The 24,332-nt window shown below is 39.4% G+C and overlaps 1 protein-coding gene across 2 annotated transcripts in view; it reads right to left on the bottom strand.

Annotated features, from left to right (window-relative positions):
• Positions 1-24,332, bottom strand: part of NBEAL1 (neurobeachin like 1) — a 218,639-nt gene that overhangs the window by 95,127 nt on the left and 99,180 nt on the right. For both annotated transcript variants that reach the window (XM_030916927.1, XM_010352612.2), the window contains 7 exons: positions 16,882-16,980; positions 16,212-16,792; positions 13,332-13,464; positions 11,494-11,613; positions 10,275-10,578; positions 7,225-7,310; positions 1,436-1,525 (listed from right to left, as the gene is read on the bottom strand). In XM_030916927.1, the coding sequence (XP_030772787.1) occupies positions 1,436-1,525; positions 7,225-7,310; positions 10,275-10,578; positions 11,494-11,613; positions 13,332-13,464; positions 16,212-16,792; positions 16,882-16,980 (1,413 nt within the window). The remainder of the gene's footprint in view (positions 1-1,435; positions 1,526-7,224; positions 7,311-10,274; positions 10,579-11,493; positions 11,614-13,331; positions 13,465-16,211; positions 16,793-16,881; positions 16,981-24,332) is intronic.

Raw genomic sequence — 24,332 nt, 5'->3', positions numbered from 1 at the left:
ACATATGGCACGTATAAACAGATTTCTATATATAAAATACCACATGGAATCAGGTTTGTAAAATCAGTCTTACAAGTGAAGCAAAAGTTAACTTATGAATTGTCAATCATGTCATAAATCTTACCATGGTAACAGATTTTAAAAAAGTGCTCTGGCTGGGCATGGTGGCTCACGCCTGTAATCCCAGCACTTTGAGAGGCTAAGGTGGGCGGATCAACTGAGGTCAGGAGTCCAAGACTAGCCTGTCCAACATGATGAGACCCTGTCTCTACTAAAAACATAAAAATTAGCTGGGCGTGGTGGCAGGTGCCTGTAATTCCAGCTACTTGGGAGGCTGAGGCAGGAGAATCGCTTGAACCTGGGAGGCAGAGGTAGCAGTGAGCAGAGATCGCACCACTGCACTCTACCCTGGGTGACAGAGCAAAACTCTGCCTCAAAAAAAAAAAAAAAAGAACAACAAGTGTTCTTATACCAAAACTAAGGAGAAAAATGCTTTATATACCATGAATAACATGAAATTAACACTAATTGACAGATTCATTTCTACACAGGCAAAATTATCTTAATGATTTCTGTTTCACTGAAAATAATAAATGTATTTGGTTGGTGTTAACTGATTAGAAAATTTTTTTTTTTCCTGATTTACCAGCAAGTCCTCTTATAATTATCTTTTATTTCCCTGATTTACCAGCAAGTCTTCTTATAATTATCTTTTGTATTTATTTTATTTCACTTAGGTTATAACTTCTATTTAAAATATCATTTAAGGAAACACTATATTTAAGAATTAAGCCTCTCTCACTGTAAACAACCTTTACTAATTTAATCACTCAGTCAACACTTACTTGTTGCATAACCCTGTACCAGGAACTGGTTAAAAAAAAAAAAAAAGAAAAAAGCAGTGACCCTTCCTTTAAAGTTCTTATGGACTACTAGAGCATTAACCAAGCAGTTACTATTTGCCATGGTAAGTGAAATAATAAAGTGCTAGGGATACCCGTAAGAGCAGTTTGGTCTTGGAAACTAAATAGAGGCCTCTAGATGGAAGGAAAGTTCCAGCTGTGACATAAATATGAGGTCAATGAAAAAGGAAAATAAGATTTGAGAACTCATACAGACATGGCAAAAACATGCAAACTGCACACAGACAGTTGCCCCTGCCAGGAATTGATTTTTTTCTCACTGACTTTATAATGAACGACATTATTCAAAGACCTGCTGTAGCTTACAAAGGTAATTACATTTCAAACCAAGTCATTCAACTACATTAGTCATTTAACTTTGCATTTGTTTATCCTTCAAATTGTATGTTTGCATAACATTTTAACTGACATCTATTATTCAGATCAATCTGGGGTGCTTTAAAAACAAAATCTTTAATAAGAGTATCAGTAAACTCATATAATGTGTTGCCCAACATTTACTATTAATTTACCTTAATGTCCCAGTTCACTACTTTGTTTCCTGTTAATCTTCCATGTAAACAATTAGTAGATAAATCAAGACAAATTGAATTTTTGCAGGCCTAAGAATAAAAGATATATATGGCAAACAACCAATTAGAACAAAACATAAATTTAACCACATATAGAACATTTCACCATAATATAAAAAGGAATATAGGATAGTTAAAGATAAGATGCCCATCATATGAATTTTAGTATTGCTGTTCTCTCTTAAACGAAAGAATCAGGGCCGGGCATGGTGGCTCATGCCTGTAATCCCAGCACTTTGGGTGGCCAAGGCGAGGGGATCACCTGAGGTCAGGAGTTCGAGACCAGCCTGGCTAACATGGTAAAACCCCGTCTCAACTAAAAATACAAAAACTAGCCAGGTGTGGTGGTGGGCCCCTGTAATCCCAGCGACTTGGGAGGCTGAGGCAGGAGAACTGCTTTAACCCAGGAGACAGAGGTTGCAGTTAGCTGACACGGTGCCACTGCACTCCAGCCTCAGTGACAGAGTGAGACTCCGTCTAAAAAAAAAAAAAAAAAAAAAAAAAAGACTCAGGAATTAGATTCTAAAGCACCCACTTAAGAAAAGTAGGTCACTGCTGCTTGTCATCTGACAGATGAGCTATAACAAGAACTTTTTCGCCAGTCACAGTTCTTTTTTTTGGAGAGTCTCGTTCTTGTCGCCCAGGCTGGAGTACAGGGGTGTGATCTTGGCTCAATGCAACCTCTGCCTCCCAGATTCAAGCAATTCTCCTGCCTCAGCCTCCTGAGCAGCTGAGATTACAGGGGTGTGCCACCATACCCGGCTTATTTTGTATTTTTAGTAGAGATGGGGTTTCACCATGTTGGCCAGGCTGGTCTTGAACTCCTGACCTCAGGTGATCTGCCACCTCAGCCTCACAAAGTGCTGGGATTACAGGCATGAGCCACTGCACCCGGCCTCGCCAGTCACACTTCTTAAATTTTCATCTTTTAAACAAATACATGAAAACAGATTTTTGGCTTTAAAAAAATTCAATGTTTTATTTCCATTAGCACTTTCCTAGGCACAATCTCAAGACACACATAAAATGTGTGATTAAAATGAGAGATAAATAACAGAACAAAAAAAAAATCTTGATATAAAAATACAATTACAGGAATAATATACTATTTTCCCTCATGTTGCTGCCAGACAATTCTGGCTGTATTCAGAGTAAGAGCTTAGTCTGCAACTTTAGAAACAAAGTTATTTGTTAACCTCCATTTGTAAAGGCATGTTAACTTCATATTCAATCCAAATTTTCAGGTAATGAAGCATCCTTGAATCTAATCTAATCCCTATTCCAAAAGAAAGTAAACCTACAAATTATAGCGCACATGAGGTAGCTACTGCTTTCCTCTTTAAACAAATGAGAAAAATTGCTTTAATAAACCAAATACTTAACGTAAACGTTATCTGTCTCAGAGACACACGTCTTTCTCCAGTTACTACTTTAGTCTGTAACTAAAAACTGTGTATCTATGACCTGTTTTAACACAATAATCTCCTAACGGTATGACTGCCTCTAGAATCCTACCCCTCCAATCCAACTTTCACACTGCAGCTTAAGACCATTTCTAAAACGTGGACCTGATAATATTACTCTTCTGCTTAAAATTCTATCCATTGCCAATTATTTACTCTGACATATGAGGTTTGCTATAATGTGACCTTGCTCTCTAGTCTCATCTCCTCTTGCTCAGTGCCCTATACCCAAATACATGTAGAACCCAGTTTTACAGTCTATGCCTTTTTAAGTGATATTTACCATGCATCCCTCCTCAACCTTGTCTTCTAAAACACAAATGAAACCATCTTCTTTATGATTTTCTAGCTTCCTGGAAAAACAAACCACTCCTCATTTGCACCCTCACTATTATTTTGTACATTATTCCAACAAAGAAATATTGTATATTAGTTAAGGATAGAAATTAAACAGGCTGGGTTCTAATTCCAGGATTCACTAGAATTATGAGTCTAAGCAAGTTACTTACTGTGCTTCAGAAAACTAAAGCTTAGAAAAGATAACAGATAATACCATATACCTCTCAGGGCTTTTGTGAAGATTAAGTGAAACAATACACATGAAGCACTTAGCATAGTGCTTAACATATTGTTAACACCCCATAAATGGTAGCTAAAAGAAAAACAAATGCTCATAAAGTTATGTTGAACTTATTTTAAAAAAATATTTATTTTACTTTAGATTGTAAACTTCTTACAGACACTTTATCTTTGTATCCTAAGGGTATAGCATAATTCTTGACAGTAAGAAGACACTCAATAAGTTTTAAGCAAATGGGTGACTAAACACCTCCGATAAATGAGTACAAAAAATAAAAAACCGTTGACTATTTTTAAAATCCTCTGGAGCAGCTTTTCCCAAACTAGCATTTGTTAATAACTAAGTTAAAATAACAAAACATGTTCTATGCTCAAATAGCTGGTAAAACAGTAGGACAAAACAAAAGTAAACTGGTTTCTTTATAGCAGAATTTTTAAAATGTATCATTAACCTCCAAGATGGATATAAAGAATGCAACAGGGCCGGGTGCGGTGGCTCACACCCGTAATCCTAGCACTTTGGGAGTCCAAGGCAGGTGGATCACCTGAGGTCAGGAGTTCAAGACTAGCCTGGCCAACATGGTGAAACCTTGTCTCTACTAAAAACACAAAAAATTAGCCAGGTGTGGTGGTGCATGCCTATAATCCCAGCTACTCGGGAGGCTGAGGCAGGAGAATCACTTGAACCCAGGAAGCGGAGGTTGCAGTGAGCCGAGATCGCACCACAGGACTCCAGCCTGGCAACAGAGCGAGACGCGGTCAAAAAAAAAAAAAAAAAAAAAAAAAGCAACAGGCCATGTGCGGTGGCTCACACCTGTAATCCTACCACTTTGCAAGGTCTAGGTGGCTGGATCACTTGAGCCCAGGAGTTCAACACCAGCCTAGGCAACATAGTAAGACCTCGTCTCTAGAAAACAATCAAAAAATGGGGTGGAAGTATTACTTGAGCCCAGGAGGATGGAGGATGAGGCTGCAACGAGTCATGATCGTGCCACTGCACTCCCACCTAGGTAATGGGAGTAAGACCCTGTCTTAAAAAAAAAATAGAATCCAAGAGTCCCCTAAATTTATTTAACTATAGAGTCCCTGTCTCATGACATAGCACTGTTTTGGGGAAACATTCCTTCAGTAATCTTATTGTATTTATCAATAGTCATATTAAGTTTCTTGGGGAAAAACAAGACAATAGCTGTTTTCTGGGTAGTATAGAATTTTTTACTTTCAATGGTAAAAAAAAAAAAAAAAAAAAAATCCAACTTTAATCTTTAAAGCTAACAAATTCAAAGTTACTTTTTAAAAAGAATATGATGACCATAATGTCAAAAAGACCAGTCAGGCCGGGTGCGGTGGCTCACACCTATAATCCCAGCACTTTGGGAGGCCAAGGCAGGCGAATCACTTGAGGTGAAGAGTTCAAGATCAGCCTGGCCAACATGGTGAAACCCCATCTACCAAAAATACAAAAATTAGCCAGGTGTGGTGGCACATGCCTGTAATCCCAGCTACTCGGGAGGCTGAGGCCAGTGAATTGCTTAAACCTGGGAGGCAGAGGCTGCAGTGAGCCAAGATTGCGCCACTGCACTCTAGCCTGGGTGAGAGAGCGAGACTCCATCTTAAAAAAAAAAAAAAAAAAAGTTGGCCGTCACACATCGAGAACTTGCCACTAAATATATTGTTTGGATTATATGCAATTATTTCTTAGCTATCTATGCTATATAGGGAGAACGAAAATAGGTGTAAGATACAATTCTTGCCAAGAAATAACATAAGATATAGTAAACAAACATGTATCTTCGGGAAAAGAAGTTATACAAAGCAAATAAAAATATAAGACTCAAGAGATATTACAACCAATGCAATGCATAAACTTTGACTGGATCCAGGATTCATTTCTAAAAGGCTATAAAAATATTTTTGGAAAAATTTGAATACAGAGTATATATTAGATGAATTATGGGTCATTTTCTTAGGTAGGTAGATGATTATGTAGAAATATACAGGGATGAAATGTCTTGATAGCTATGTCAATTTGTTTTCACTAATGATTTGAGACAAAGTCAGCAAGTACAGTAAAACGTTAGTAACTGGTTAATTTAGGTGAAGAGTATATAGGATATCACTTTACCATTCTTTTGACTCCTCTCTAGGTTTGAAATGTATCACAGCAAAAAGAAGGGAGAAAATAAAACTAATAAGCAAATTTTATTAGGTCAGATACAAAAAATAAATATTTAAAAGTATGGCCAGACATGGTGGCTCATTCCTGTAATCCCAACACTTTGGGAGGCTGGGGTGGAAGAACTGCTTGAGCCCACGAGTTCAAGACTAGCCTGGGCAACAGAGTAACACCCTGTCTCTATAAAAAATACAAAAAAAAAAAAAAAAAAAAGGCTCAGCATGGTGGCACATGCCTGTAGTCCTAGCTACTCAGGAGGCTGAGGGCGCGAGGACTGCTTAAGCTCAGGAGTTCAAGACCACAGTGAGCCATGATCCCACCACTTTTTTGGAGAACCTGTCTCCAAAAAAACGATGTCAGGTGGTGGGGTAGAAAAAAGTCCTTTTCCCTTTTACTTATCTAATAAAAGCAACTGAGGTCAGCAAGGACTGAGGGAAAAAAGACAAAAGAACTGTGAGAGATAAAAGAATCAGGAGGAAGAAAAGAAGTAGTAAAAACATTAATTGTTTCCATTATGCTAAATGTTACATGGACTCAGAAAATGTTTTGGTTTTGTGAGATTATACATTTTTGTGTATCTTTTTCTAGTTTAGCCAGCTGGTGCACGATAATAATTTATTACTTTCTTTTTCTTTTTTTTTCTTTTTTGAGATAGAGTCTCAGTCTATTACCCAGGCTGGAGAGTAGTGGTGCGATCTCAGCTGACTGCAATTTCCGACTCCCGGGTTCGATCAATTCTCAGGCCTCACCCTCCCAAGTAGCTGGGACTATAGGCGCCTGCCACCACACCTGGCTAATTTTTTGTATTTTTAGTAGAGACAGGGTTTCACTATATTGGCCAGGTTGGTCTTGAACTCCTGACCTCCGGTGATCCACCCACCTCAGCCTCCTAAAGTGCCAGGATTACAGGCATGAGCCACTGTGCTGGGCTCTTTTATTTTTTTTATTTTTTTTATTTTTGCATTTTTCATACATTTTGTAGAGACGGGGGTCTCGCTATGTTGCTCAGGCTTGTCTGGAACTCCTGGCCTCAAACGATCCACCTGGGCATCCCAAAGCGCTGCAATTACAAGTGTGAGCCACTGTGTCTTCTGGCCTTTTTCTCCTTTCGAAGTGAACATTTTCCTTCTTCTCTTTTTTTTTTAATTTTTGGCTATATCACATTTACAAAACTGAGCACAATTCTGTTTCATCGCTCCTTCTAGTAAACTATGAGAATACAAATACAAACAATTTCACTTACTAAAGTCAATTCATCGGTACAAATTCCAACTATAACTATTGCCATTAGTACCACAGGGATGACATAATGATAATATTTGGACCCTCGTGGAGGAAATATACCTTATTTTTTACTGCTTCTCACCTTCCTTTGAAAATTCATGATTATTTTGATGGCAATTCAAACTCCTCCTTTTAATTACCCAATGAAATGACAAAAGGAATAGAAAAGGAATTGTAGTTCACAACATAGTTATAACTAAATGGACAGTTCACAAATTTACTCTGACCTTTGCTGTGTAGTAAAGAAGGATGTTACCAGGCAGGTCGGCCATGTCAGACTCTTGACACTTCCAAGGGCTTAAACAATTTGGACCTGAAAATTATTTACATACATATACACACCATTGAATATATATGGTCTCCTTGGTTCTGTTATCAGAATAAAATTTAAAATTAAGCTGCTTCGAGCTAGTCAAACAATACAGCTGAAACCCATTAAGCTAAAATTTACTTTGTTTTTATATTCCAGTTTATCCAAAACCTATAAAAATTGGGGAATAAATCAATTTCCATTACAGAAAAATTGTTTTATATAGCATTAAAAAACTATTATCAGCCAGGTACAGTGGCTTATGCCTGTAATCCCAGCACTTTGGGAGGCTGAGGCAGGTGGATCACTTGAGCTCAGGAGTTTGAGACCAGACTGGGCAACATGGCGAGACAACACCTCTACAAAAAAATATAAAAAATGAGCCAGAGGTGGTGGCATGTGCCTATAGTCTCAGCTACTCAGGAGGTGAGAGTATCACTCAAGCCTGGGAGTCAGAGGTTGCAGTGATCTGAGATTGTGCCACTGCATTCTGGCCTCAGCAACAGAGTGAGATATTGTCTCGGAAACAAAAACAAACAAAAATTATGATCTGGCCACACATGGTGGCACACGCCTGTAATTCCACCACTTTGGGAGGCTGAGGCAGGTGGATCACCTGAGGTCAGGAGTTTGAGATCAGCCTGGCCAACATGGTAAAACCCTACATCTACTAAAAATACTAAAAAATTAGCTGGGCATGGTGGCAGGCGCCTGTAATCCCAGCCACTCAGGAGGCTGAGGTGGAGAATCGCCTGAACCCAGAAGGCTGAGGCTGCAGTGAGCCGAGGTCGTGCCACTGCACTCCAGCCTGGGCAACAAGAGAAAAACTCTGTCTCAAAAAAAAAAAAAACAAAAAAAAAACAAACAAAAAAAAAAAACAAAGAAAGCAAGAAAGAAATTATAAACAACCTAAGTAAATAACATGTCTTGAATCCAAGGAAATATACAACCATTAAAAATGATCATTTAGGCTTGGCACAGTGGCTCACGCCTGTAATCCAAGCACTTTAGGAGGCCAAGATGGGAGGATCACTTGAGGCCAGGAGTTCAAGACCAGCCTAGTGAACATGGCGAAACCTTATCTCTACTAAAAATACAATAATTAGCTGGGTGTGGTGGCACATGCCCGCAATCCTAGCTACTTGGGAGGCTGAAGCACAAGAAACACTTGAACCTAGGAGTCAGAGGTTACAGTGAGCCGAGATCAGCCACTGCACTCCAGCCTGGGCGACAGAGCAAGGCTCTGTCTCAAAAAAACAAAAAAACAAACAAACAAAAAGAAAAGAAAAGAAAAGAAAAAAAAGATAAGGTTCTAATATAAAGTGTGAAAGTGTGGGCAATCCCATTCATCTCAAAATTCCCATGCAATCTAAAAAAGATATTTAGACAAATAACAAGCTATTCTGCAGAGTTACATAACTCTTAAAAGCTTAACTCCTGAACATCCTGCTAGAATATACATATAATTTTGAAAGCAGTTAGGATCCAATAATAACTATTAGTACATATATTTAAAATCATAGCCAAAATTCCAGCACTTTGGGAGGCTGAGACGGGTGGACCACGAGGTCAAGAGATCGAGACCATCCTGGCTAACGTGAAACCCCGTCTCTACTAAAAAAATACAAAAAACTAGCCAGGCGAGGTGGCGGGTGCCTGTAGTCCCAGTTACTCGAGAGGCTGAGGCAGGAGAATGGCGTGAACCTGGGAGGCGGAGCTTGCAGTGAGCTGAGATCCGGCCACTGCACTCCAGCCTGGGCGACAGAGTGAGACTCCGTCTCAACAACAACAACAAAAAAAAATCATAGCCAAAAGAAAAACAAAAAGCCAAAACAAAATGAAAAACAGTTTGCAAACTTATCCAAGCTCCCCTAATTCTACTGCCTTCATGAATTCTTCAGGTATACTAATATATCAGTTGAAAAAATGACAAGTTTTAGAATAAGGCTCATAATTTTGGAAGCAGTTATAATTTCTTCTGGAGATACAGTTATACTTTGTTTCATCGATTCATTAAAATCTGTCAAAAGTACTGGCAGTGTTATGGACTGAATTATGTCCCCCTAAAATTCCTGTTTAAAGCCATAATCCCCAGTGTGACTATATTTGGAAATAGGGCCTTTAAAGTGGTAACTGGGATTAAATGAAGTCATCAGGATGGGCCTTAATCTGATAGAGCCCCTTATAATAAGAAACACAAGAGATCTCTTTCTCTGTCCATATACATACAGAGAAAAGACCATGTGAGAACACAGCAAGAAGGTGACCACCCATAAGCCAGGAAGAGAAGCCTCACTTCTATAGAAGTGAGAGCCTGATCCTGACGTCACCTCAATCTTGAACTTCAAGCTTCCAGAACTGTGAGAAAATAAATTTCTGTTGTTAAAGCCACCCAGTCTGTGGTATTTTGCTATGACAGCCCTAGCAGACAAATACAGGCAGTATTATAGATGATATTTGAAATACTTCCAAAAGGTTTGCTTTATTTATGCCTACAAAACAAAAAGTATGGTATGTGGAGGGGCTTTTTCTTTCCCTTCAGCTTCAGTTAAAACAAATAACTCGGCCGGGCGCGGTGGCTCAAGCCTGTAATCCCAGCACTTTGGGAGGCCGAGACGGGCGGATCACGAGGTCAGGAGATCGAGACCATCCTGGCTAATACGGTGAAACCCCGTCTCTACTAAAAAATACAAAAAACTAGCTGGGCGAGGTGGCGGGCGCCTGTAGTCCCAGCTACTCGGGAGGCTGAGGCAGGAGAATGGCGTGAACCCGGGAGGTGGAGCTTGCAGTGAGCTGAGATCCGGCCACTGCGCTCCAGCCTGGGCCACAGAGCCAGACTCCGTCTCAAAAAAAAAAAAAAAAAAAAAAAAACAAATAACTCTTCACATGAAATATATTCTTTAGAATACATTTAGACAACAGAAAAAACTCTAAATTTGCATAAGCATTATGACTGTACATGCTTACCTGCTAAATATAACGCCTTCACCTGAGGAGGTTGTAGTGCTTCATAGAAGATGATAACAGATCCTAGCTGACCCTCCAGAGATGTGGGACACCCCCATTCACTGTCTTGGGTTCCAGCTGATATCAATTTGGTAATCAATTTTGATTTTTCAATTGTTCCTCCCCAGGAAGCTGATGACAGAATTCCACCAAATGATGTCCGATGAGGGGTAATAGGAGAAGAGAAAGGTGGATCTGGGATTTGGGATGGTGGAGGAGTGGTGGTTCTTTGTCCAGCTGAACCGATGCAACAGGAAGTAAAGGGCTAAAAACAAACAAAAAAATTACACAATTTTAATTAAAATATATCCTCATATTTAATATAAAATTACACAATAAAATAGGGCATAAAATTACACAAATAAATAAATTGAAAATAAAAGTGGAAGCAACTTTATTTTTACCAAATCATGATGTGTACATGCATTGTATACTTAGGAAATTATTAGCAAAATAACCTTGGCCTATAGAATTTGGATGCATTACTTTTATGACTGATTTTATATTCTTTGGTAATTTTTGAATTTTTAAAGTGTATATGATTAAGAATTTTTTTAACTTTACTGTTTTTGAAAATAGAGAAAACTATTTTTTCTCTTTAAAATATATAAATATTAATCACAAACTATCCTGAAATGGTCACTGAGATGAAAACCAACAAGAAATTACTGAATCACAGGACTTGTGAAATAATCTACTCTATTCCACTATCTTCAGAAAAGGCCCTCTAGTGTTCTTTGAGAACCACTTCAATACATAAACTCTATTTTATACCTAACTAAAATGTGAAGGTTTTAAGCTTCTTCATTATTGTTTCAATTTTAATCGAGTTAGAAGAGTCCCTCATAATATTCTCTTAAGTATTTCACATACTTAGAGAGCTTTTATTAAACAATAGATTGATCTGCTCTATTCATTTCTTTGGCTTTCCTGTTATAAGTCTTTCTTTCTAAGCCTTTGTATCTTCCTTAAATGTTTTCCTTTTTTCACATTGTCTGACTTCATCTAGTAATGACAGGCTGACAGAACTGAATATTAATATGTGGAGTCCTACCACATAGAAAACACTTTAAAATCTGGGGCCACATATTTACAGCAAACATAACCTTCTACATTAACTAAAACATTTCAAGAATTCTCAATCGATGGGGCCTGTAAAGAGTAGGTTGGATATACTTACTTCATTCATGGCAGGAAATCTGAGAGGGGCAGAAACCTTCTGTTGTCCATTGTCATAGATATAGATGAAGCTCTGACCAAAGGGCCTCTTTCCAGGCATGTGGACAATAGTTATGTTGTGCTGATGAAGTGAAACACACATTTAAAAGGATAAAATTACATTATATCTTTGGAATGACAAATGCTTTCAGAATTTTGCTCTATAATTTGTACAAATAGAACATTAAGATTAAACTTAGTTAAATGTTAATTAAATTGATGTTGTCAAAGTAACAATTTTTTCCATAGTAGTACAAAAGCACCTACGTGTATTCTATAAAATATACACAATTGTAACAGTACCTTTTCCGCATTTCCAAAGCTTCAGTATTCCTTAGAATCATTTTTAAAAATGAGAAGCATTTTATATTTTAGAAAACAATACAAATGCATTGTTTAAAACAACCTATCGGCTGGGCGCAGTGGCTCACACCTGTAATTCCAGCACTTTGGGAGGTGGGTGGATCACCTGAGGTCAGCAGTTCGAGACCAGCCTGGCCAACATGGTGAAACCCCACCTCTACCGAAAAATACAAAAATTAGCCAGGTGTGGTGGCAGGTGCCTATAATCCCAGCTACTCAGGAGGCTAAGATAGGAGAATTGCTTGAACCCAGGAGGTAGAGGTTGCAGTGAGCTGAGATGGTGCCACTGGACTCCAGCCTTGGTGACAGAGTGAGACTCTGTTCCAAAAGAAAAAAACAAAACAAAACAAAACAAAACAAAACCACAAAACAACCTATCATCTCATTTTATTTTGTCATTTTTTAAAAAAACCTTTTTTAGAAATTGGGTCACGCTCTACAGCTGAGGCTTGAGTGCAGTGGTGCAATCATAGCTCATTACAGCCTTGAACTCCCCAGTATCTTCCTGAGTAGCTAGAATTACGTGTGCCACTTCACCCAACTAAGCTTTAAATTTTTTGTAGAGAAAGTCTCACCCCAGGCTGGTCTTGAACTCCTGGCTTCAAGCAATCCTCCCACCTTGGCCTCTCAAAGTGCTAGGTTTACAGGTGTGAGTTACAGCACCCAGCCCATCTCATTTTAATATGAAATTCAAAATTAAATTTACTTATAGAGGCAGGCGGATCACAAGGTCGAGAGATCAAGAACATCCTGGCCAACATGGTGAAATCCTATCTCTACTAAAAATACAAAAATTAGCTGAGTGTGGTGGCGCATGCCTGTAGTTCCAGCTACTTGGGAGGCTGAGACAAGAGAATTGCTTGAACCCAGGAGGCAGAGGTTGCAGTGAGTTGAGATCACGCCACTATACTCCAGCCTGGCAACAGAGCAAGACTCCATCTCAAAAAAATAAAAAAAATAAAATTTTTTTTTTACTTATAGAAAACCTCAAGACATCCTAACATTCTAAATACATATTTACTAATTTATTTATTTATTTATTTTTTGAGACAGGGTCTCACTCTGTTGCCCAGGCTGGAGTACAGTGGCACCATCTCAGTTTACTGGAGCCTTGACTTCCTGGGCTCAAGCGATTCTCCCAACTCAGCCTCCCAAGTGGCTGGGACCACAGGCACAAATCACCATACCCAGGTAATTTTTGTATTTTTTGGTAGATACTGGGTTTCACCATGTTGCAGTGATGGTCTCAAACTCTTGAGCTCAAGTTATCTGCCTGTCTTGGCCTCCTAAAGTGCTGCAATTATGTACAGGTATGCCACTGCCCAGCCTCATTTAAATTTTTTTAGCAAAAAAAAATGACTGCTGTTGAATTTATGACAATAGTGGGAAATACCATTAACCATACAAGAAGTTAAATGTGATGCCCTAAAGCCTTACCCAGAGGGAATCACAGAAACTGTGGTCAGGAAGCATAACCGTTGCATATTCTCTTTTTGTGCACACTGCCACGACCAACATCCCTGAATGGGTAATAAAGGCTTCAAAACCCATGCCACTTCCTGTAAAAAAACTAACAAAAATATGTATTATCAGAACTTTTGAAGTTGGTTGCTCAGTTTCCTCATCATTAAAGTACATAAAACCATAAAGCCATCATGAATGTCTTTACCAATAATTTTGTAGCTTAAATTCTATTGCCACACACTAGTCCAACCTTGTTTCAAAGACCCTTTTAAAATCCATTTTGGTCGTAAGAGTTTAGTAAATAAAAGGCAGCCTTCTAAAGTGGAATTCCACAAGTAAAAGTAAAAAAGTAAAACTATTAATTTTCAAATCTCTAAAATTCTTCCAAATAAGAATCAGTAAGCATAAATAAAGGTCTTTAAAATCACACAGCATAGGCCAGGAGCGGTGTCTCATGCCTGTAATCCCAGCACTTTGGCAGGCCGAGGCGGGCAGATCACCTGAGGTCAGGAGTTCGAGACCAGCCTGTCCAATGTGGTGAACCATCTCCTCTACTAAAAATACAAAAATTAGCTGGGTGTGGTGGTGGGTGCTTGTAGTCCCAGCTACTCAGGAGGCTGAGGCAGGAGAATCGCTTGAACCCAGGAGGTGGAGGTTGCAGTGAGCTGAGATCATGCCACTGCACTCCAGCCTGGGTGACAAGAGTGAAACTCTGTCTTTAAAAAAAACAAAACACGGCCGGGCGCGGTGGCTCAAGCCTGTAATCCCAGCACTTTGGGAGGCCAAGATGCGCAGATCACGAGGTCAGGAGATCAAGACCATCCTGGCTAACACGGTGAAACCCCGTCTCTACTAAAAATACAAAAAACTAGCCGGGCGTGGTAGTGGGTGCCTGTAGTCCCAGCCACTCGGGAGGCTGAGGCAGGAGAATGGCATGAACCCAGGAGGCAGAACTTGCAGTGAGCTGAGATCCGGCCACTGCACTCCAGCCTGGGCGACAGAGCGAGACTCCGTCTCAAAAAAACAAAACAGGCCGGGCGCGGTGGCTCAAGCCTGTAATCCCAGCACTGTGGGAGGCCGAGACGGGCGGATCACAAGGTCAGGAGATCGAGACCATCCTGGCTAACCCGGTGAAACCCCGTCTCTACTAAAAAATATAAAAAACTAGCCGGGCGAGGTGGCGGGCGCTTGTAGTCCCAGCTACTCGGGAGGCTGAGGCAGGAGAATGGCGTAAACCCGGGAGGCGGAGCTTGCAGTGAGCTGAGATCCGGCCACTGCACTCCAGCCTGGGCGACAGAGCGAGACTCCGCCTCAAAAAAAAAAAAAAAAAAAAAAAAAAAAAAAAAAAACAAAACAAAACAAAACACAAGGCATATTAAAAAGTAGTAGCTATTAAATTCTGGATGTACATACACATAGGTTTTCTGTTCCTTCATATAAATATATAGCATATTTATCTGTAATATATACTTATAGCATATTCAATGGAATAGAAATCATTACTCATTTTTTTCTTTCTTTTTTCTTTTTTTTGAGGAAAATCTCCCTCTATTGCCTAGGCTGGAGTGCAGTGGTACGATCTTGGCTCACTGCAATCTCTGCTTTCTGGGTTCAAGTGATTCTTGGGCCTCAGTCTCCCAACTGGCGCATGCTGGGATTACAGGCATGCACCACCACGCCCAGCTAATTTCTGTATTTTTAGTACAGATGGTGTTTCTCCATACGGACAAGGCTGGTCTTGAATTCCTGACCTCAAGTGATTCGCCCGCCTCAACTGCTTAAAGTACTAGGATTACAGGTGTGAGCCACCACACCTGGCCATTATTCATTTTCACGGAGTTTTTTCTGTGTGTGACATCTTGCTTTGTCACCCAGGTTGAAGTGCAGTGGTGCACTCACAGCTCACTGTAGCCTCAACTTCCTGAGCTGAAGTGATCCTCAAGTAGCTGGGACTACAGGTGTGTGCCACCATACCTGGCTAGTTTTTATATTTTTTGTAGAGATAAGGTTTTGCCATGTTGCCCAGGCTAGTCTTGAACTCCTGGCTTCAAGCAATGCACCTGCCTCTACCTCCTAAAGTGGTGGAATTACAAGCGTGTCACCACACCTGGCCCATTTTCAAGATTATTACTCCTTTTTGCTTTCACTTTTACACTACTTTTAAGAAGGAAACTTGTGGCCGGGTGCGGTGGCTCAAGCCTGTAATCCCAGCACTTTGGGAGGCTGAGACGGGCGGATCACGAGGTCAGGAGATCGAGACCATCGTGGCTAATACGGTGAAACCCCGTCTCTACTAAAAAAAACACAAAAAACGGCCAGGCGCGGTGGCTCAAGCCTGTAATCCCAGCACTTTGGGAGGCCAAGACGGGCAGATCACGAGGTCAGGAGATCGAGATCATCCTGGCTAATACGGTGAAACCCCGTCTCTACTAAAAAATACAAAAAAAACTAGCCGGGCGAGGTGGCGGGCGCCTGTAGTCCCAGCTACTAGGGAGGCTGAGGCAGGAGAATGGCGTGAACCTGGGAGGCGGAGCTTGCAGTGAGCTGAGATCTGGCCACTGCACTCCAGCCTGGGTGACGGAGCAAGACTCTGTCTCAAAAAAAAAGAAAAAAAAAGGAAACTTGTTTCCAAAGTAGCCTCAAAACTTAACCAGCAATATTTGAGGTATATAGCTATTACTATGAAAGCAATAGAGCACTTACAATTAAACTGTATAAAGCCTCCGGATGAAGAGACTTTAGATAAATTGTACATCTAAAAGCTAGATGCTTGGAAACAGTTTTCCTGTTTAAGAATCACAGCACATATTGTTATTACAGTATTCATTTATATTCCATAATGTTTACCAATACCTGTACAATTGTTTCCTTTTCCCTCCTTTGTTAGCAATGCCAAGAGTCAATTGATCCTGATCTAAGCAAAACCAAGCACTGAAAGAAAAGGCGGACCCCGGCCATTTCTGTATGAGAGGCACAGAAATTCCTGCCATACTATGTGACAAATCAAAATATTGGAGGGCACTCTCTAGACTTAGTTTTCGAGCCATTGTCAGGATTGCTCGAGTCACAGGAGTGACATAAGGGTGAACAGACTCAGATTCATCCACTCTAAGCAATCTTAGTAGTCGACGGATTTCTTCTGAGCTCACTGACTGACTCCCCAAGGAACCATGGATTGCAATCAAGTTCTCAGCACAAGTTTGATGGAGGGAAGAATGCGAGTCAAGGGTTTCAATGATTCTAATCCCCATGTTTGCATTGACACAAGTAGTTCGACTCTGTCTATTAATACAACAAATTCTTTTCAGCCAATCAGAGATGAAGATTTGCAGGTCATGGGATTGTAGTTCTGGAAGCCACTGGATAAGAAGCAAGAGAGGTTGGACATTACTAATGCCCAAAATCCCAACTGAAGTGTGGTCACCCTCTACAGCCTGAAAAGCAACATAAAAGATAAAAGGTTAGTTACCATTTTCAAAATGGATATTAACAGAAGTTCTCTTAATAAAAGTTATAAACTCACCATATTCATAAGCTCTTTAAGTAATTCCAGTGGTGGCTGACCCAGGGATTTTAATACTTCAAACATATGTGTATAACCAATTCTTTCTTTAAATACTTCCTAGGGGATGGGAAGACAATATATCGAAGTACATTTTCAAAGACTGAATGTGTTGGAATTTTAAAAATATTAAATAGTCATTTATGCTAATTAACTTAATATTAAATAAAGAAAAAGATATTAGTTCACTATTTGCCTTCTTAAATCACGTCTTCATTTTAAAATAGATTCCATACAACTTCTGGAGTAATAAAGTTATAATTCTCTACCAAAATTAAAAATAAATGAAATTAACAATAACTGTGTTATAGAATTATTATATTATTTGCAGATTAGAGCATATGACAGTTCTTGTATTTTCTTCACTTGATTTGCAATTACTAGAGTAGTAGTTAGTCAAAACAAAAATAGAGGAAAAAATGAGGAGACTGTAGGTAAGAGGAGTCAGACATCAGCCTAAAAAGATCCAATTAAAGAGTTCCTAGCAATTTTGAATAGTGGTCAGAAATAAACTGAGTACAAAGAGTTTTCTCTGTGCTACTTGTATTTAAATGGAATGAATTATCTGGAACATCAAGTTCATTTTAGGAAGTTCTATGTCACACGTATTTTTGAACCAGTAGGCACCCAAAGTCATAAAGTGAAATGTAAAGACAACTGGTAAACCTAGAACATACTAAAGTGCCCCATTACATTAGGTTGAAATATATACACTCACTACAAAATCAAAAAATTTAACAAAACAGGTAAAGTTGGTTTCCTTTAGGGAGGGAAATGGTTGAATGTGGGTCAAGAATAGGAAGGAAATATTTTCTCATGTATTTTTGTCATATAATCTTTTGAATTTTAAACATGCCAGCTATTACATGGACAAAAAAAGAATTCAAGGAAGACTGGAACATCTTTTTTGATGTCTGAATTTCAGAATACAGTACAGGCAATCCATTATACTCATAAACCGCTTATTTAAGACTTAAAATGGTTTCCATCTTACAGCAACTAGTATTAAATGGAGATTAAGTCACAAGACAGACTGCAAAAGTTGTAAAAGTCTATTCAATAGGAACCTAACCATGAGTTACGTCAACATTTCTAGGGCAAAGGTTAGAGTCTCCTAACACAAACCAATGTAATCTAAGGAATACAATGAAAGGCATGTTTCAGCAAACAGGGAGTAATTAATTGACTTCTGGTACCAGAAAGGTGAGGCATGAAGTATATTAGATGTGGCAGATAAGAGTGTAAAGTAATAATAAATGTCACTGACATGTATTTAGCACTTATCATGTGCCTGGCACTATGCTTACCACTTCACACAGATGACCTCACTAATCTTATCAGTATATGAGGAAACTACCAGTATAACTGGACAGAAGAACAGTCAGTGGCAGTGAATGAGAAGAAACAGAAAACTCTAAGGGTTACTGAATACAAGAAGCAGAATTTCCATGGCCATACAACCTGGAAAAACTGGTATCAAGTTGAAAAATGTTCATATTTTAGGCAGTCATAAACTGACTAAATAAAGGGTCATTATTTTATTAACGAAGAAAAACTCCGATATAAAACTTAATTCTTTAAACTCATGAACCACAGAACCACTTAAAAAGTATCCTTCCAACACCAGTGCTCATGTCCCATTTTTTGCTAACACCGTAAATCCTATCAGTTTGCAGTTCAAACATTAACGTCTTTTAACATCTTAAAGCAGTGCCTATAGGGGTTTGTCTTTAAAATTATCACAAGTATAGGCAAACAATAAGTAACCTCATTCTTATACTAAGATATTTTGTGAATGATTTTATTTCAGGTGTTAAACCACATGTATTATATACTTTCATACATCACTTCAGAATTTATATAGTGAAAATTGGCACATCTATTTAAATATTTTAAAACTTGGAGATACATCAGGCTAGCCGCAGACCTTTCAACAGAAACCCATACAAGCCAGAAGCGACTGGGAGCATATGCTCAGCATTCTTTTTTTTTTTTTTTTTTGAGACAGAGTCTCGCTCTGTCACCCAGGCTGGAGTGCAGTGGTGTGATCTTGGCTCACCGCAAGCTCCGCCTCCTGGGTTCATGCCATTCTCCTGCCTCAGCCTCCCAAGTAGCTGTGACTATAGGCGCCCGCCACCAGGCCTGGCTAATTTTTTGTATTTTTTTTTTTTAGTAGAGACAGGGTTTCACCATGTTAGCCAGGATGGTCTCGATCTCCTGACCTCATGATCCACCTTCCTTGGCCTCCCAAAGTGCTGGGATTACACGCATCAGCCACTGCGCCCGGCCATACTCAGCATTCTTAAAGAAACGAGGCTGGGCATGGTGACTCACGCCTGGGATCCCAGACTTCGGGAGGCTGAGCAGGGTGGATCACGAGGTCAGAAGTTCCAGAGCAGCCTAGCCAAAATGGTGAAACCCCACCTCTACTAAAAATACAAAAATCAGCCAGGCATGGTGGCAAGCACCTGTAATCCCAGCTACTCTGGAGGCTGAGGCAGAATTGCTTGAACCCAGGACACAGAGGTTGCAGTGAGCCAGGATCGCATCACTGCACTCCAACCTGGGCAACAGAGCAAGACTCTGCCTCAAAAAAAAAAAAAAAGAAAAGAAATTCCAAAGAATTTCATATCCAACCAAACTAAGCTTCATAAGTGAAGGAGGAATAAGACCCTTTTCAGAGAAGCAAATGCTAAAAGAATTCATTACTACCAGACCTGCCTTACAAGTTGTCCTGAAGGGAGTGCTAAATATGGAGAGGAAAGACTGTTACCAGCTACTACCAAAACATACTTAAGTACATAGAACCATGACACTATAAAGCAACCACACACACAAGTCAACATGTCTGTATAATAATCAGCTAATAATATGGTAGTAGGATCAAATCAGAACAGATTAATACTAACCTTGAATGTATATGGGCTAAATTTCCCAATTAAAAGGCACAGAGTGGCAAGTTGGAGAAAAAAATCAAGACCCAGTGGTATGCTGTCTTCAAGAGACTCATCTCACATGCAATGACACCCATAGGCTTAAAGTAAAGGGATGGAGAAAAATCAATCAAGCAAACGGAAAACAGAAAAAAGCAGGGATTGCTATTCTTACTTTAGACAAAACAGACTTTAAACCAACAAAGATAAAAAAGACAAAGAAGTTACATAATGGTAAAGGGCTCAATTTAACAAAACCTAACTATCTTAAATATATATACACGCTCAACACAGAAGCACCCAGATTTGTAATTCTTAGGGACCTACAGTATACTTGGACAGATCATTGAGGCAGAAAACTAACAAAGATATTCAGGACCTGAACTTAACACATGACCAAATGGACGTAGTAGAGATCTACAGAACACTTTACCACAAAACAAGAGAATATACATTCTTCACATGGGACATACTCTAAAATCGACAACACAATCAGACATAAAATAATCTTCAGCAAATTTCAAAAAACCAAAATCATACCAACCACACCCTTGAACCATAGTACAGTAAAAACAGAAATCAAGACTAAGAAAATTGTTCAAAACCATATAATTACATGAAAATTAAACTGTCTACTCCTGAACGACTCCTGGGTAAATAATAAAATTAGAGCAGAAATAAAGAAATTATTTGAAACTAATGAGAAGATACAACATACAAGAATCTCTGAGACATAGCTAAAGCAGTGTTAAGAGGGAAATTTATAGCACTAAATGCCCACATCAAAAAGTTAGAAAGATTACAAATCCAGCAACCTAACATCACAATTAGAGAACTAGAGAAACAAAAGCAAACCAATCCCAAAGCTAGCAGAAGAAAAGAACTAACCAAAACAGCGCTGAACTGAAGGAAACTGAGACATCAAAAACCATACAAAAGACAGGTGAGGCACAGTGGCTCACATCTGCAATCCTAGCACTTTGGGAGGCTAAGGTGGGCAGATCACTTGAGACCAGGAGTTCAAGACCAGTCTCGCCAACATGGGGAAATCCATCTCTACTAAAAATACAAAAATTAGCCAAGCATGGTGGCACGTGCCTGTAATCCCAGCTATTCGGGAGGTTAGCAGGAGAACTGCCTGAACCCAGGAAGCAGATGTTGCAGTGAGCTGAGATCTCGCCACTGGACTCCAGCCTGGGTGGCAGAGCAAGGCTCTGTCTCAAAAAACAAAACAAAACAAAACAAAAAAACCAGAAGATCAACAATTCCAGGAGTCAATTCTTTGAAAGAATTAATAAAATAGATCACTAGCTGAACAAAGAAAAAAAGAGAGAGAAGATTTAAATAAACATAATCAGAAATGACATATAGGACATTACTACTGACCCCACAGGATACAAAAAATCCATAAAGACTACTATGAACACCTCTATGCACACAAGTTAGAAAACCTAGAAGAAATGGATAAATTCCTAGAAACATACAACCTCCCAAGATCAAACTAGGAAGAAAATGAATCTCAGTACAGACCAATAATGAGTTCCAAATTTGAATCAGTAATAAAAAACCTACCAATCAGAAAAAACCTAGGACCAGAAAGATTCACAGCCAAATTCTATCAGATACATAAAAAACAGCTGGTACCATTCCTACTGAAACTTTTCCAAAAAATTGAGGAGGAAGGACTCCTTTCTAATTCCTTCTGTGAGGCCAGCATCATCCCGATGCTGGCAGAGACACAACAAATAAAGAAAACTTCAGGCCAACATCCTTGATGAACATAGATGCAAAAATCTTCAACAAAACATTAGCAAACAGAATCCATCAGCACATCAAAGAGCTAATCCACCATGATCAAGTAGGGTTTATCCATGGGATGTAATGTTGGTTCAATATATGCAAATCAATAAATGTGATTCATCACATAAACAGAACAAAACAGAAACCACAAGATTATCTCAATACAAACAGAAAACGCTTTCAATAAAATTCAACAACCCTTCATGTTAAAAAAACCCTCAACCAACTAGGCATTGAAGGAACATATTCCAAAATAATAAAAGCCATCTATGACATACCCACAGCCAACATCACACTGAATGGGCAAAAGCTGGAAGCATTCCCCTTGAAAGCCAGAATAAGACTGGGATACCCTCTCTCACCACTCCCACTCAACATAGTACAGGAAGTCACAGCCAGTGCAATCAGGCAAGAGAAAGAAATAAAAGGCTTCTAAGTAGGAAGAGAGTAAGTCAAACTCTCTCTGTTTGCAGACAATATGATTCTATGCCTAGAAAATCCCATAGTCTCTGCCTAAAAGCTCCTTGATCTGATAAACTACTTGAGGAAAGTTGCAGGACACAAAATCAGTGTACAAAAATCAGCAGTATTCCTATACACCAACAATATCCAAGCTAAGAGCCAAATCAAGAATGCAATCCCATTCACAATTGCCACAAAAAGAATAAAATAACTAGGACTATGGCTAACCAGTGAGGTGAAAGATCTCTACAAGAATTACAAAACATTGCTCAAAGAAATCAGAGATGATACCAACAAATGGAAAAATATTCCATGTTCATGAATACGAAGAATCAATATTGTTAAAATGACCATACTGCCTGGGCTGGTGTGGAGGCTCATGCCTGTAATCCCAGCACTTTAGGAGGCCAAGGTGGGCAGATCATTTGAGGTCAGCAGTTCAAGACCAGCCTGGCCAACATCATGAAACCCTGTCTCTACTGAAAATACAGAAAAATTAGCCAAGTGTGGTCGTGCACACCTGTAATCCCAGCTACTTGGGAGGCTGAGGCAGGGGAATTGCTTGAACCTGGGAGATGGAGGTTGCAGTGAGCTAGGATCGTGCCACTGCACTCTAGCCTGGGTGAGAAAGTGAGACTCCATCTCAAAGAAAATAAAAATCACCATATTGCCCAAAGATTCAGTGCTATTCCTATCAAACTACCAGTAGCATTCTTCACAGAACTAGAAAAACCTATTTTAAAATTAATATGGAACCAAAAAAGAGCCTGAATAGCCAAGGCAACCCTAGACAAAAAGAACAAGGCTGGAGGCATCACATTACCTGACTTCAAACTATACTACGAGACTACAGTAACCAAAACAACATAGTACTGGTACAAAAACAGACACATAGACCAGTAGAACAGAACAGAATATAATGCTGCAGAGTCCAGAAATAATGCTGCACACCTACAGCCATCCAATCTTCGACAAAGATGATAAAAACAAGCAATGGGAAAGGGCTCCTTTTTAATAAATGGTGCTGGGATAACTAGCTAGCAATATGCAGAAGAATGAAACTGAACCCCTTCCTTACAATACACACAAGTCAACTCAAGCTGGATTAGACTTAAGTGTAAAACTATAAAAACCCTGGAAGATAACCTAGGAAATACTATTCTGGACATAGGACCTGGCAAAGATTTCATGATGAAGCCATCAGAAGTAATTGCAACAAAAACAAAAATTGAGAAATGGGACCAAACTAAACTAAAGAGCTTCTGCACAACAAAAGAAACTATCAACAGAGTAAATAGACAACCTACAGAATGGGAGAAAATATTGGCAACCCATGCATCCAACAAAGGTCTAATATCCAGAATCTATAAGGCACTTAGACAAATCAACAAGTAAAAGCAAATAACCCCACCAAAAAGTGTGCAAAGGACAAGAACAGACACTTTTCAAAAGAAAACAGGGCTGGGTGTGGTGGCTCATGCCTGTAATCCCAGCACTTTGGGAGGTCAAGGCAGGCGGATCACCTGCTGTTGGGAGTTCAAGACCAGACTGGCCAACATGGTGAAACCCCATCTCTACTAAAAATACACAAATTAGCCGGGCTATAGTGGTGCACACCTGTAATCCCAGCTACTCAGGAGGCTGAGGCAGGAGAATCACTTGAACCCATGATGCAGAGGTTGCAGTGAGCCGAGATCGTGCTACTGCATTCCAGCTTGGGCGACAGAGGGAGACCCTGCCTCAAAAAAAAAAAAAAAAAAAAAAAAGAAAAGAAAAGAAAACATATGCAGCCAACAAGCATATGAAAAAATGCTAAACATCACTAATCATTACAGAAATGCAAATCAAAACCACAATGACATACCATCTCACACCACTCAGAATGGTTACAGATGTTGGCAAACTTGTGAAGAAAAGGAACACTTATACATTGCTGGTGGGATGTAAATTAGCTCAGCCATTGGGTAAAGCAGTCTGGCAATTTCTCAAAGAACTCAAAGCAAAATTACCATTCAACCCGGCAATCCCATTATTGGGTAAATACCCAAGGGAATATAAATTGTTCTACCATAAAGACACATGCACATGTATGTTCATCATAGCACTATTCACAATAGCAAAGACATGGAATCAACCTGAATGCCCATCAATAGTAAACTGGATAAAGAAAATGTGGTAGATATACACCATGGAATACTACACAGCCATAAAAACAAA

The sequence above is a fragment of the Rhinopithecus roxellana genome, chromosome 14 (genome assembly GCF_007565055.1).
Source record: "Rhinopithecus roxellana isolate Shanxi Qingling chromosome 14, ASM756505v1, whole genome shotgun sequence".
In the NCBI taxonomy this organism is placed as follows: Eukaryota; Metazoa; Chordata; class Mammalia; order Primates; family Cercopithecidae; genus Rhinopithecus; species Rhinopithecus roxellana.
The sequence above is the reverse complement of the archived record's forward strand: the minus strand, read 5'-3'. Positions and strand labels throughout refer to the sequence as shown.